Source organism: Oxyura jamaicensis, chromosome 2, assembly GCF_011077185.1.
Source record: "Oxyura jamaicensis isolate SHBP4307 breed ruddy duck chromosome 2, BPBGC_Ojam_1.0, whole genome shotgun sequence".
NCBI lineage: Eukaryota > Metazoa > Chordata > Aves > Anseriformes > Anatidae > Oxyura > Oxyura jamaicensis.
In genome coordinates this window covers 82,133,667-82,146,824 of record NC_048894.1, presented here as the reverse complement: position 1 = coordinate 82,146,824, position 13,158 = coordinate 82,133,667, and the positions used below count along the sequence as shown (strand labels likewise).

The window sequence follows — 13,158 nt, the reverse complement described above, 5'->3', positions numbered from 1 at the left end:
AAGACTGAGAAGCCTCCCCTGTTGTAAAAGATGCTGTATGTATACATAAATAGAGACAGCCTGATGAAATCCCTGAAGCTCAAGAGACTTTCATGCAGCTGAAAAAAATAATAATAATAATGTTACACTGAAGTCTATCAAATTTATGTCCTTTACAATTCAGTTACGTACTGTTGTTCTCTGCATATATCCTTATAACTGGCATCATCTCGAAGAGCACCTTGGCTTTAGATTCAGTCAGTCTCATGTTTCTTCTGTCCCAGCTAGCTCCTTCCAAATATAGACCATACACATAGACACCTTCCAAAGGAGGGCTTGTGATGTCATCCTTCATCCATTTAGTGACCTCATTGCACAGCACTACATTGTCCAGAGCCCATCCTTTGTTAGCCCTTGTTATTTCCTGCCCAAAACAGATGAAGATCTGGAAGTTACATTTTTACATATGCAGAGAAACATATTTTTCCAAGCATTTATTAGAAACATATCTGTAGGGTCAAAATTTACCCTCGCAAATTTAATTTTTTATACTATACATGTCTACAGCATTAGCCTTCTCTCTAACCCAGCAATGGGATGATACTACTAGGCTTCCTGTACTTTATCTGCTGTATTTGATTTTCAATCTTTTCGGTATATACAGTATCTTACAACTATACAGTAACACAGCCAATGAATGCCAATAGAAGTTGGCTCTTGTGAACATGAAAATTTCACAGCTTTCATGACATAAGAAATCACTGTGATGTGTAAAACAGTTCCAATGAAAAAAAGCAAAATGCATGTTTTGTCGCATGTTTTCTGGGATTACCTACCTTTTCTTGTAACTATGTTATCCATTAACTGTATTCTTAATAGTGAGAGGGAACTCACTATTAAGCTAACTACTAACTCAGCTCTAAAACTACTTAAAGAGACTGTCAAAAAAAAAAGAAAAAAAAAAAAACACTTAGAGATGGATGTGTTCAAGAGTCAACAAATATTTCAAATTTAGTCAGTTAATTACTGCACTGGACAACACGGACAACACTTGCCCAACTATCTTGCCCAATCCCTTATTATTTCTTACTATTATGTCCCAGTTTATTACATTTTTTTTTCAAGATCTTTGTCTGAAGTAGCTGGCATTCATTTTTAAGATAATGTTTACCCCATACTGCATTTAATTAGCTGCTTTAAAAGAGCAGAAGAGTTAAAGTTCAATTATCATTTTAGCTCTTCATCTTTCTCATTTCTATTTATTTCACAGTAGAGCTCAAAAGCAGAGCCCAGACAGACCCTTTGTTGTTCACCTGTGACCTTTAGGTTGTTATGTACCTCTCGTTCTCTACTAGGGAACCAGAAAAGTTCAGAAGATTCCAGTTGTTTCAGATCCTACTAATAAATCCTTTCCACAGGTTTGGGTGCATGATAAAATCCCAACTTAGGACTGTTTATTAAAAAAAAAAAAAAAAAAAAAAGTATTTTGTTATATAATTCCAAGGTTCTATGGCTGTGCTTTTATTAGATCACCCACTGAAACTTCAGTTAGATATCCAAAGATTACACTACCCAGATTTGAGAGAGAGAGAGATGAGGTATTTCCTTTTCTGTAAGCCTTCATTCTGTCTCCTCCAAAAGTTAGCTTTTGCCTGAGCTCGCATTGCATTCCTACCTGAGTACTCTTTCCCAATATGACAGAATTATCATCTCCAATATATGTCCCGGTATGCTGATCAGCATAGGTATTTATTGTCTCCTTTTCAAGGAAAAAGTAGCTCTGGGCAAGAACTGAACACAAAACAAAAGGGAGGAAAATGGAGGGGGAAAAATAGAAAAAAAAAAAAAAAAAAAAAAGTTCATGGGTGTAACACCTCTTTTCAGGAATGTCTAAATAGTAACATGAGACATTACTTCTCCACTCTACCTTAATAATGTTGTAAGGTAGCCCTCATAGGCCTAGGATCAAAGTAGTGAAAAAACATACTAGTGCTTGATAATGAAAAAGTATATGTGGTGGAAGACCACTCAGTAAGTCATAATCAGTTACGCAGTCATGTATCTTCATTGTTGATAAGACGGAGCCATGTGCATCACTCAACATCCATCACACCAATATACATTTCAAAAGTATGTCTAAGAATAGGCAGAGTGAGACTTTGAATACTACTTACCTGTCTCACTGCAGTTAAAAATCCTTGAGGATTAAAAAACCCTGTCATCCAGAAGCAGTTTGGTCGTCTTTCAAAAATCCAACTGTAAAATTGGTGGTTTCTTTCTAGAAGTTCAGTAAACCAGAAACCAAGGGTACTGGAAGCCCAAGATGCCTAAAAATAATAAACTGTATGTTCATTTTTTAATCTTGTTCAACAGTTTTAAAACATCATATTCCTGTCAATTAAAAGTAGTTCCTCAGAAGGTAGTAAACAAGGTAATACTAGTAAAGCATGTTTAAAGCTCATTTTTTATACATTAGCTTTTATCCTGATAGTTGCCTCACACTGAAACCTGAAGCAAATTCTTGTTCTGTTCAAATTCATTGCTACCATTCCATTTAGATATGCTTAATGCTCCCTGTGGTAATTGTCTATTTTATGATGTTTTCAGAAAATTAGATAGCTGTTTGAACTAAGAAGAAATATTGTCTACATGTCTTTCTAAAGTCAGGGTCATTGCTTCAAGATAATAGGATTTCTGCCAAAACTATTCAGCTTTTTCTGAAAAAAAAAAAAAAAAAATGTTAAGGAAAATTGAACTTATACTATGGAAAGATTTATGATGATTTTTTTCTTTGAACAGTCATATCATACTTTGTTCTTTGTATCACCACTGTTCTGTGACGCATCCATTATGGTCTGTTTTGTACCATGAAAATGCCTTGTTAATAAAAACAAAACAAAACAAACCTCTCTACATTTATTTCCATCAGCTGCCATTAACAGCTATCATTCTCCCTGAAAACAATTTCTATTTCTGTTTTGTAAGTGAAAGAGTGGAATAATTGAATTAGTTTCTTTAAATCAAAGAGAGCTGTCAGATTTCAACCCATGGATTCAGTACAAATGTAATAAAATGAAGTCTTTTAAATTAGTTAATTGCCTTCAAAAGAATTAGCTGGGTGACTGGTTTATGTTTTTAAATATAATCAAGTATCCCATTAAAATACGTAAGAGTTCTTTGGTTACCCCAATAGCTGAATAATTCAAAGGAAGAGCAATTCTATCTGAAGCTGGGGGGGGGGGGTACCTATGTTACTCTGAGCACATCTATGTGCATTTAACATCTCTATTAGAGCTGTCCAGTGAGTAGGAATGTCTCAATATACTAAAATAAATTTAAAAAAAAAAAAAATCCGAAGCAGCTTAATAGCTTAATAAAACCCAATGCCATTTCTATCCACTAGACAGTTTCCCATTCTTTCCTCTGAGACACATACTTTATTTCATTCTGTATTAGTGTATAATAATTACTGAAATATTTAATTTTACCCCTATTTGGAAATAACATCACCAGGACAGCTAGCCTAGCACAATGCTAGAATATGAAAATATTTAAACTTTGATGAGACTGTTGTAGTTATCATCACATTGCTATCAACCATACCATGACCAAAAAAAAAAAAAATGATGTAATCAATACTTTGCAAGTCTTCAGAAGTGCCATGAAGATGGGAGCATCTATTATATGCAGACTGGCTGAGAGAGCTGGGATTAACATGCAGAAGAGGAGGCTCGGGGGAGATATTATCAATGTTTATACCATGCGTGGGGAGAAATGAGGATGATGGATTCAGACCCTTTATAGTGAAAGGACAAGGAGCACACGATGAAAAATGGGAAATTCTATTTAAACTTAAGAAATCACTTCTTTTCTTTTTTTTTTCTTCTTAACAGTGAGGATGGTTGAATACCAGAACACAGGTTTCCAGAGAGGTTTTAGGCTTTAGTCTTGGAGAGTCCTGTTACACCCGCTTTAGTTGACCTCACTTTAAGTGGGGTTGGACTAGATTATCTCCAGATCTCCCTTCCATCTTCTGCTATTCTGTGATTCTGTGACTACAAGTCCTAGTTTCAAAGAATAGCAACAGAGTGGTCCACTAGTGTGGATGCTGTTTTTGAAAATCTATCATTGCATTAAAAGTTATTTTCTTCTCTCTAGTCTTCTAACCTGACAATACACATAGTCTATTAAAATGGGAAATATCTCCATCTGCCACACTCATTTCTATTTTTATAAATGAAAGAAGACTTGTTTTGACTGTTCTTATTTTAGCCAAAATTAGCCCAGCAGTCACACTGCGTCATGGTTAACATGGACACTTATGTTTAAAAAAGTATTTACTGTCTGGCTAGAAGTTTAATTTAACTCTACAAAAAATAAGAGTTTGTAGGAAAAAAATAAGTGTTAGAAAGCACTTATTTTTTCTAACAAAACAAGGGATGCACACATACTTTTGTCCAGCTAGCAGGAATTCTTCCATCATACATGCAGTCTAAAGCATCCCTCAGATTTTCACTCATAACAATTGTTCCATCAATGGCGAGTTTTAGATCAGTCAGAGTGCTTCTCACTAATGAAATAACTCTCTGAATTTGTTCAATCTCCTGTCGTAAAAATATGTTCATAGGCTGAAAAGGTCCCATGTTCTTTAGTTTCTCTTTTACCTGTAAGTAGAAAACCAAAGACCCTTCAACAGAAATAAAAGCCAAAGCTGGATTTATGTCAAGATTAGGCACCAATACAATTTTCACGCTATACTACTTAAACTAAGGAAGTTAAGTGGTCAGTTTGGCATAATCCTCAAGTTCTCTGCAACAGAAATATAGGATTATGGTCCAAGTGAATTGTACAATGCTGAGACTGGCTGTATTTTTAGCCTAAATCATGATTTAGTATATATATATAATTCTACAAGCTAAAGTGATTTAAAAAGCCATTTAAAAGTGTAAAGTTAACAATTTCACAGCAACTGTAGGGACATAACTAGAAATTTTGTAATCTATATGGCCCTATTTGTGCCAAAGGTTAAAAAATTATAAATCATATATCAATATATCATATATACTGAATTCTATATATAGTATCAACCCTCTTAGAAATACACATTACATTTCTAAGTTTATCAGGATTTTGCTACACATTTACTCTAAAACAACAACCAAAAAGAGGACTTTAAATAATTTTCAACAAGTGAAAAATTTACATGTTACTCATTTACTTTTATTGATACAAACTAAATTTGAATTTGTCATTTCCCCTCTAATTTAAAACAGATCAGGATTAAAGCTGATCTTCCCAAATAGATCTCTTGCAAACTTTAATAGAGATAAATGTACCCATACAACAACAGTATGCAATATATGCCTTTATAAATCCACATATTTATTCCTGAAGATGCTAGGTAGAAGTTGAAGAGAAATAGACTAACAACTACCAGGAGATTTAGCCCATCACTAAAGCAATACCCTTCTGAGAAGCTGAACAAATTGCAATTTGCAAATCTCAGACTTCTGGTTCAGCACCTATGGTCTCTTGGAAAGTCATAAAACTCAGGCTTCTAGGATGACTCTAGGTAAGAAACTTCAGCAACTACAAACCTTTGGAAGACTGCTAAATAGTTGTTATTCAAAATTCAGATACATAACTCATCTGTTCAGATAAACTACACTATCATAATTATGTCATTTTTGGGGAAAGAAGAATATGAAATTCAAAATGGGCTTTAGAGAACACAAAGCAATAGACATGAGACGGGTACCTGAAAAGAGTCTATACTCAAAAAGTTATTACTGTGGAAAAAGAAAAAGAAGGCCGTCAGACTGTGTAAATTTCCTTGCTCCTTTCTCACAGCTCATCATCCTAGCAGGACAATTTAGGGGGTTCATAAGCTACTTAGCCCTCTATTAGGTCTTCATGCTAACTTCCATTAAAGAGTAATTCAAACACCAGATGACTAAGGATAGGAAAATAGATCTTCCTCAAGGACGAGATAGCAGGATCTAATTAAGAAAACATTTAACTGCCTAAATGAGCAGGTGGAAAGTTTGGGAATCTGTTAAGACTAGCCCTTGCACAACACACAGACATGATTTTTTATCTGATGATATATTGCAATTATACATATTTCATATTCATTTCATTTTCATATTCTATTTCAAACTCTATTTCATAACAAAAGTATTGCAAATGCTTTACTAGAGTCATAACCAAACCTTCTTGCTTTCATGCTTTTGCAGATAAACACAAAAGTTGAGCATCCTCTGATATGGGAAATACTGAAACCATAGCTATTTTACAAGCACTTTCTTGTCATTTACTTGATGTTCGTAACCAGCCTTATCTGGTAAGAAATATGTCAGTATCCTAAAATTCTGGGGTACTAAAGTACAACTTAGACCCAGAAACAACCCTTTTTCAAATACTCATTTAAATTTAGTCTTGAGGATGGGGACAGAGGGCAGCCAATTTGTGTGTTCATGTATCTTGTCATCAGTAAATGTTTTCTAACTTTCTAAGAAATTTCTCATCTCTAGAAACATCCCATCTTCCACATAAAAAGAAATTAGTATTTCAGAAAAGAAATGACCGTGAGGCATAAAGTGGCCATTACAAATAACGTTAAATGGGCTACTATGTGTTAATATCAGTCTTGAGATAGCAACACTAAGTTTCAGACAATGAAAGCCATCACTTGTCAAGCTTTTTAGCATTCATTTCACTGAAGAAAATCATTCCCTACCATTGGAAATTAAAACAACCTAAAAATATGGTCAGGTTGTAAGCTGAATCCCATGGTAATACACATACTAAAGCAGTAATACATTTAGAAGCATAAATACATTTGTAATACCACCTCAGTTTTCTACTACAATGTCAACAAGCTCGTCTGAAAAACTGATGACCTCCGCTGCCCTCCATAGTGCAAATGACAACTTAAGCATTAAGTAGTTTAATATTTTGAAAAAGCTCTTATATAAGCCCTTCAGCATACACTTAGTCACTTCATTATAGATGTTAAGAGTCTGGTCAGGCCACTTTATGTTTTTAAAGTATTTTCTGTATAAATTAATTCAGATACACTTTTTAAAAAATAATACTTTTTTTTTTTTTTTTTTTTTAATCCACGCAAAGCAAGACAGAGCAAATGTCTTTGACAGAATTTCAATAACTCACTTCAAACGGTACATAATCATCAGGAAGCTTTTCCAGCATATCATCAGCCAGTCTGGCTACAACTGCCTCCCTGGTTTCACCTCCTCCACCTGATCTGTCTTTAGGCTGAATACAGAGGATGATATCCAATACATCTTTGGACAGCTTACTTTGGTAAGTAATATCAGCATTGGGGTGTAAACCAAACACCTCTGGTGTGTCATAAGCAGGAAGACTCTACATAGTGAAACATAAAAAGAGCACAATTTGAGACAGATTAATATGATAATTATTTTTAAAAATAACAAACAAAAAATCTTACATGGTTAAGTAAGAAGCTGGATCTCTTCACACAGTCTTACTGCAAAGAACTTTCTGCAACTTATTTGTCATGTCACAGCCCAAGTCACACCAAAGTTAACAATATATTTAGTTTTTACCTTCACACACTATTTCAATAGTCAGCTTGTTCTTTCGTATCTCTACACTCCTTGTTTCTGTGAGGTTGTACCCAATAGCTGGACTCTATTCCGTACACTCTAATAACTGTATCCCTTTAGCTACATCCCTCAAGTAAATCAAATGAAAAAGAAAAGGGTACTGATGTGATAATAATGATAACTAGTAGTCACTAAAAAATACACAGACTGTTAAAAAGTAATACAGAATCCGTGAAGAAGAGACAAAATACATACTCAGAAGAAAAGACAAAATTCAGGGAGAAACTTAAGCGAATTGTGTTTTTCCCCCTGTTGAGAATCTTTCATTTACCAACCTGTATGTACTGAAGATATTGATCCACCATAGTACATTTGGGTATGCTGTATCCTTTGTAGAAACAGAATTCTTGACTGAATGTATTTTCACTGAACCAAACCTTTACAAAGGTGTTCATCAGCCTTTTGTCATAGTCATCTGTCACACGGCCACCATACTGAATCTCACCTATCATGTAACAAACAGTACTCCAGGAGATCCCCTGAAACTAAACAGAAAAAAGTGACATCAGCTAATCCTCTTCTCATTTATATCTTCCTTAGTAAGAACATCTGATACACAAAGTCCTGTATCCCTGTCCCTTTTGAAAGTAAGTTATTTTCTTACTACTCTTGTGTTAATATAACACACATTCCCAGAACAACTTCAAGGATTTCTCAAAATATAATTCATTGGCAACTAATTAAAGAGGCTTATTCTGGCATCTGAGAAAGAGTGATACAGCTACATTCCAATCACACTTTCAACTTCACTTAAAATGTTAATTGCAAAGTGATCTGCCACATAACTCTCTCTGTACAACTGTCCAAATGAAAGTGAGGAATGTAAGAAATCCTACATAGTCAGTAAAGGCAACTGTCCATGTCTTTATGCAGCCAAGATAGCTTGGAGCATACTGATTTAAACAAGAGTATTTAAAAAAACACTGGTTGATTTTTAACTATCTGACATAATTAGCTTTGAAATGAAGGTCTATACTACTAAGGTTTATACTTCTGAAGTTATAGGGTGAGAAGGCCTGGAGCATTGTTTTTGGTTTTGTTTTGTTTTAACGTATGGGTTAATACAGAAATTCTGCATGCACAAGATTAAAAGTCTAATTTAAACATGCTGGTCTACAGACATATACTTGGAATACTGAATGTTTGTGGAAAATAAATAATAACTTAAAATCACATTTGTGTTTTGATTATTGGGAACTATGTATATATATTCTGCTATTGGAAAGTTTTATAATCGTAATCCACCTTCCCCAGAAATGTTAATTACCTTCTTGGCATCCACGCCATCTAAGTGGTTTTGAATGAATTGCACAGTGGCATTGAAATCAGCTTGGTTAAACTCATAGGGTATATTCCAACCCAGAGATCCAAACTTGCGTCTTTCTTGAATAGTGGAGTGTAGAAAAGCTACAGCATACAACATTGGTTTCCATTGTACCATGTCACTGACATCTAGTAAATCCTGGCTGACACCTATTGATTATAAGTGGGCTTTATAAGAAACACAGTAGCAGTATTTTCAAAAGTACTTCAAATCAGTACTAAAACATCACTCCTAGAGATATTTATTTGACTAGCTACCTCTGTCTAGAAGCAATTACTGTCCTACAAAAATGTTCTGTGCTGGAGACAGTTCATAGCAGTGGCCAAAATTAAGAGAGTAAACTTCAGAAAATGAACAAACAACTTGCTAATAGTTCACTTTGCATTGGGTTGCTTTTTTCCTAAAGACTCTTTGACTACAGACCTTTATTGAATGCAGTGTAAAGGATACTTAATAGCCAACAAAGATTAATATGTTGCTTTTCTGCCAAATACATGAGAAGTTTAACAATTTAAATATTAAGAACTCAAGTAGTAGAAGACAATATTTAAGAAAATAAAAAGCATTTCCATGTTCTGCTGTCTAATTAGCTCTGGAATCAGAACTTCAGCAAATCTCTTCCTTCTAATTTTCACAACTTTTAGCTCAAACAAAGAATCAAGATGTGTCCTTGCATTGTCATGATCAGTTCCTCATACTTGCTTCCACTCATTACCATTGGCTACTGAGCAACTACACAATAACTACAAAGACTCCAAAAACAAACAAAATTTAATTTTGAATTATCAGCACTCTAGAACTCACCACTATATGTTCTCTTTAGTCCAGCTCTGAGCCCTTGTGGTGGTTCATTGGTAAACTTAATACACATTTGAAGAAGCGTGATGGGGAACTGTTTGTGAATTTCAGTTGTCATCCACAGTCGAAAGCCTTCATGGACTGTCTCTGTCTCTATTACGGTGTCCATCAACTCATCCAAAAAGTCAAGTCCAAGGTGGCAGTTTTGCAGAAGTGCCCAACCTCCCTAGTTTAAAACAGCAGAATATAATGTTATCGATAGTGTTTGCATACTGCAAGCACTAAAATCAATCTTTGTTTATGATGTAGGTAAAGAACACAACCAATATACCTAAACTATAGCAAAAGATAGTATAAACAGTGTTAAGTACTTATGAGAATTGTTAAAGGGAGAAATCCTGCACAGTTTTGCACCACAGGCCCATCAAATCAAAACCAAGGCCTTAACCACTTGTTTTCATGTACACTTCATGTACAAATGGAGACCAGTATCCAAAGCAATGGTAGATATGCAACTAACAAAGTACTTTTTCTCCAAGAGAAGGCTCATGTGAGCTAAGCTGTGGGAAGCTCATTCTGGAGTTATCTTATGTGGTTTTATCATTTAAACGAGAGATTCTTATTTGTCCAATCTAGTCTTCTCATGTAGTCCCTACTATTTCAGTACATTCAAAACATATCTGGGAATGACTATAGCACTGGGAAATATCAGAAATCTTGCCTTTCTAGATAAACCCATGATTTCATTGATCATGAGTAAAAGAACTTGGAGGTATAAAGTAACTCAGAAGCTTCATAGACAGAACAAACTGCTCTTTAGCACTTTGATAAACCTGGTTCCTAGGGTCATAGGTTTGGGAAAATAACAAACAAATAACTGATATCAAAACATTCCCATTTGAATCACTGTACCTCATACAGATGTCTCACATACCCATTCATTAAGAGGATATGTTAGACAGTGAGGGAACGTAACTACATTTCTTTTAACTAAACAAAAGGAGCTCTTTGTCTTTTGAGCATGTTTCTTCTCATCTGATCTGCTAATTAGATATTAATGTGAAGTTGTCAAATGCGAATTGGAGGCAAAAGTCAGAGGAACACTGGTTATATAGACTGGGAAGGAGCATGTATCTCAGGAGCACAAGAAACAATCTGTTCATGTTAGCTGTACTATCATCTAATGGGCAAAGTTCATTGAATGGGAACTTGTTAGCATTTGTTTCTGATATAGGTAATTTTATTATTTAATACTACAATTTTTCACTTGTAAAAAAGCCTGTCCTATCAGATTGTCCATTCCTGTTCAAAATAGAGATACAGGCTATTTTGCTATACAGCCTTGCTTTTCCCAAGGTTATGTAATTATCAATTATGCTTGGATATATTATATTTATATACTTATATTATATTACACTTCCAATTATACTTGGAATTCATCTTCATTTAACAAAACGTGTTTGTATTGATAAAATTACAAGAAACTGAAAAAAAATGTTGTGAGATGTTTGCTGAAGAACTTTTAAAATTCATGCAATCCAAATAATTGAGCAGTTCAGATATGTTCATCAGTCAACAACCTACAGCAAAAACTCTATTTCCTCTGAAAAACAGTCATGTCTACACAACATCAAAAAATTCATTATATTCAATTTAATAAATGTGAAAAGACAGTTCTATTGCTTAGGACATGCATTTATGCAAATAAAGATTCTTCCATCAGCATTAACTACCCAACAAACAATTTTATTTCATAACAGAGTTTCAATTTATAAATGTTCAAAAAAATAAAATGTGTCTCTTACATGAGCCATTGTCTGATGTAGAAGTTTACGAGCATGGACTTCTTGACCCTGCCCCATGGAAACATATCGTGTCTCCATCTTCAGCCTTTTTCCCAAAGCAATGATTAAGTCTGTAGGATCAGAACCCATGGAAAGAAAGCATATGAGAGGAGTACGTGGATCTGACTCTTCCCATGTCTTCTCCAAGTCCAAGATGACTCCTTCTGCATATTTCTCCCCCATAGTGTCAACGATGTATTTTCTTGCCTATATTAAAAAAAAAAAAAAATCTTACCATACCATACTGTATAATTACTTAATATCATTTTCTGCCCAGTGTAAATACAGCCAATATGTAAGCTGAAGAGCAAAGGCTGCTAAAATTTATATTAGCCTTTGCCTATATAAAATTTATAAAATATTAAATGTTATGTTATATAAATTTAATGGCTGAAATAAAAACATACAACATTTTTTTGTTAACATACTACACTGCCTTTGAAGGTGTTACTGGTTACAATTTTACAAGACCAGTCAAAACTTATAATTATTCTAATACATATGGCTGCATGCATTGTTACAAATATTATATATATTACATATAACACCTACATATATTACAGGATAATGAAAACAATACTCCTGCTAAATAGAAAGGTTTTAATGATTTGAAAATGTTTCAAACTCATTAGGTCTTTACCACCTTTATGTTTAAACCAATAATGAGTCAACTCTAATAATGATGAAAAAAAAAAAAAAAAAAAAAAAAAACTGTCGCTAAATAGACGACCCAGAGGAGCAGGTGAAGACCATCTCCGCTATGGCGTGGAGTACAGCGCCCCCAAGCAACAACAACACAGTTTTCATTATGTCTTAAACTTGCACCTTGAAAGAAAAACAACACAAGGGAGCGGGCCTCGTGTAGGCAGTGCCTGCACCTGAAATAAGGGGGGTGGGGGGGAAGAAGACCACCATGAACTACACCAGACTCATTTCTCTATCATTCCCCAATATGAAACATGCATACCCAAGAAAGGGTGGTGCAGAACTCCTGAACCTGCACATAAGCAGGGACTAAGCTTTAAAAACCCCGACTCTAGAGCATCTGGGTGTGCACCCACCATCTGAGAACCTGAAGAGGACAAGTCAATGCAGGACCCATGGGTGGTGATGTATCTCTCTATCCCTCTATATATATATTTCTGTTTGTTTATTTGGAATGCATGTGCTTTTGCCAAGCCTCTAATTCCTCAGCAAATTATCAGTAGAAGTTTAACTTTACTAAAACCCTGAAAGACTCATAGATTCAAACAAATCTCCTCCCCAGCTGAGCAGGATGAGACATATGCCTTATTTATATACTGAAAAAATATTATTGTTCCTTATTACTAAGAAATTTAAAATGATCTTTCAAACAGCCTGAGATTATCTTTTGTGTATTCTTAACCAATAGATTGCTTCTCTCATAATCTCCCAATTGATACCTTTGGTATACTTCTCAGAAAAAGATATTCAGCATTTAGCATTTGATTAACTATCAGTTATCATATAACATCATAAGATGAAAGGTTATCTTGCCCCCATTAACAAAACAGGATCTAATTTTGCTTGATCAGTTTCA

At 34.5% G+C, this 13,158-nt stretch overlaps 1 protein-coding gene and 1 long non-coding RNA gene across 6 annotated transcripts in view; both read right to left on the bottom strand.

Annotated features, from left to right (window-relative positions):
- The window catches only part of LOC118162375, a 924,537-nt gene that overhangs the window by 643,297 nt on the left and 268,082 nt on the right, over positions 1 to 13,158 (bottom strand). The window lies entirely within an intron of this gene.
- DNAH5 (dynein axonemal heavy chain 5) overlaps positions 1 to 13,158 on the bottom strand; it is a 153,754-nt gene that overhangs the window by 4,627 nt on the left and 135,969 nt on the right. For 4 of the 5 annotated variants that reach the window (XM_035318487.1, XM_035318486.1, XM_035318488.1 and 1 more), the window contains exons 71-78: positions 11,559 to 11,804; positions 9,760 to 9,979; positions 8,899 to 9,104; positions 7,907 to 8,110; positions 7,153 to 7,368; positions 4,431 to 4,643; positions 2,154 to 2,306; positions 172 to 403 (exon numbers count right to left, since the gene is read on the bottom strand). In XM_035318487.1, the coding sequence (XP_035174378.1) occupies positions 172 to 403; positions 2,154 to 2,306; positions 4,431 to 4,643; positions 7,153 to 7,368; positions 7,907 to 8,110; positions 8,899 to 9,104; positions 9,760 to 9,979; positions 11,559 to 11,804 (1,690 nt within the window). Of the gene's footprint in view, positions 1 to 171; positions 404 to 2,153; positions 2,307 to 4,426; positions 4,644 to 7,152; positions 7,369 to 7,906; positions 8,111 to 8,898; positions 9,105 to 9,759; positions 9,980 to 11,558; positions 11,805 to 13,158 lie in introns of those variants that run through there. The other variant, XR_004748425.1, reaches the window with a different exon arrangement.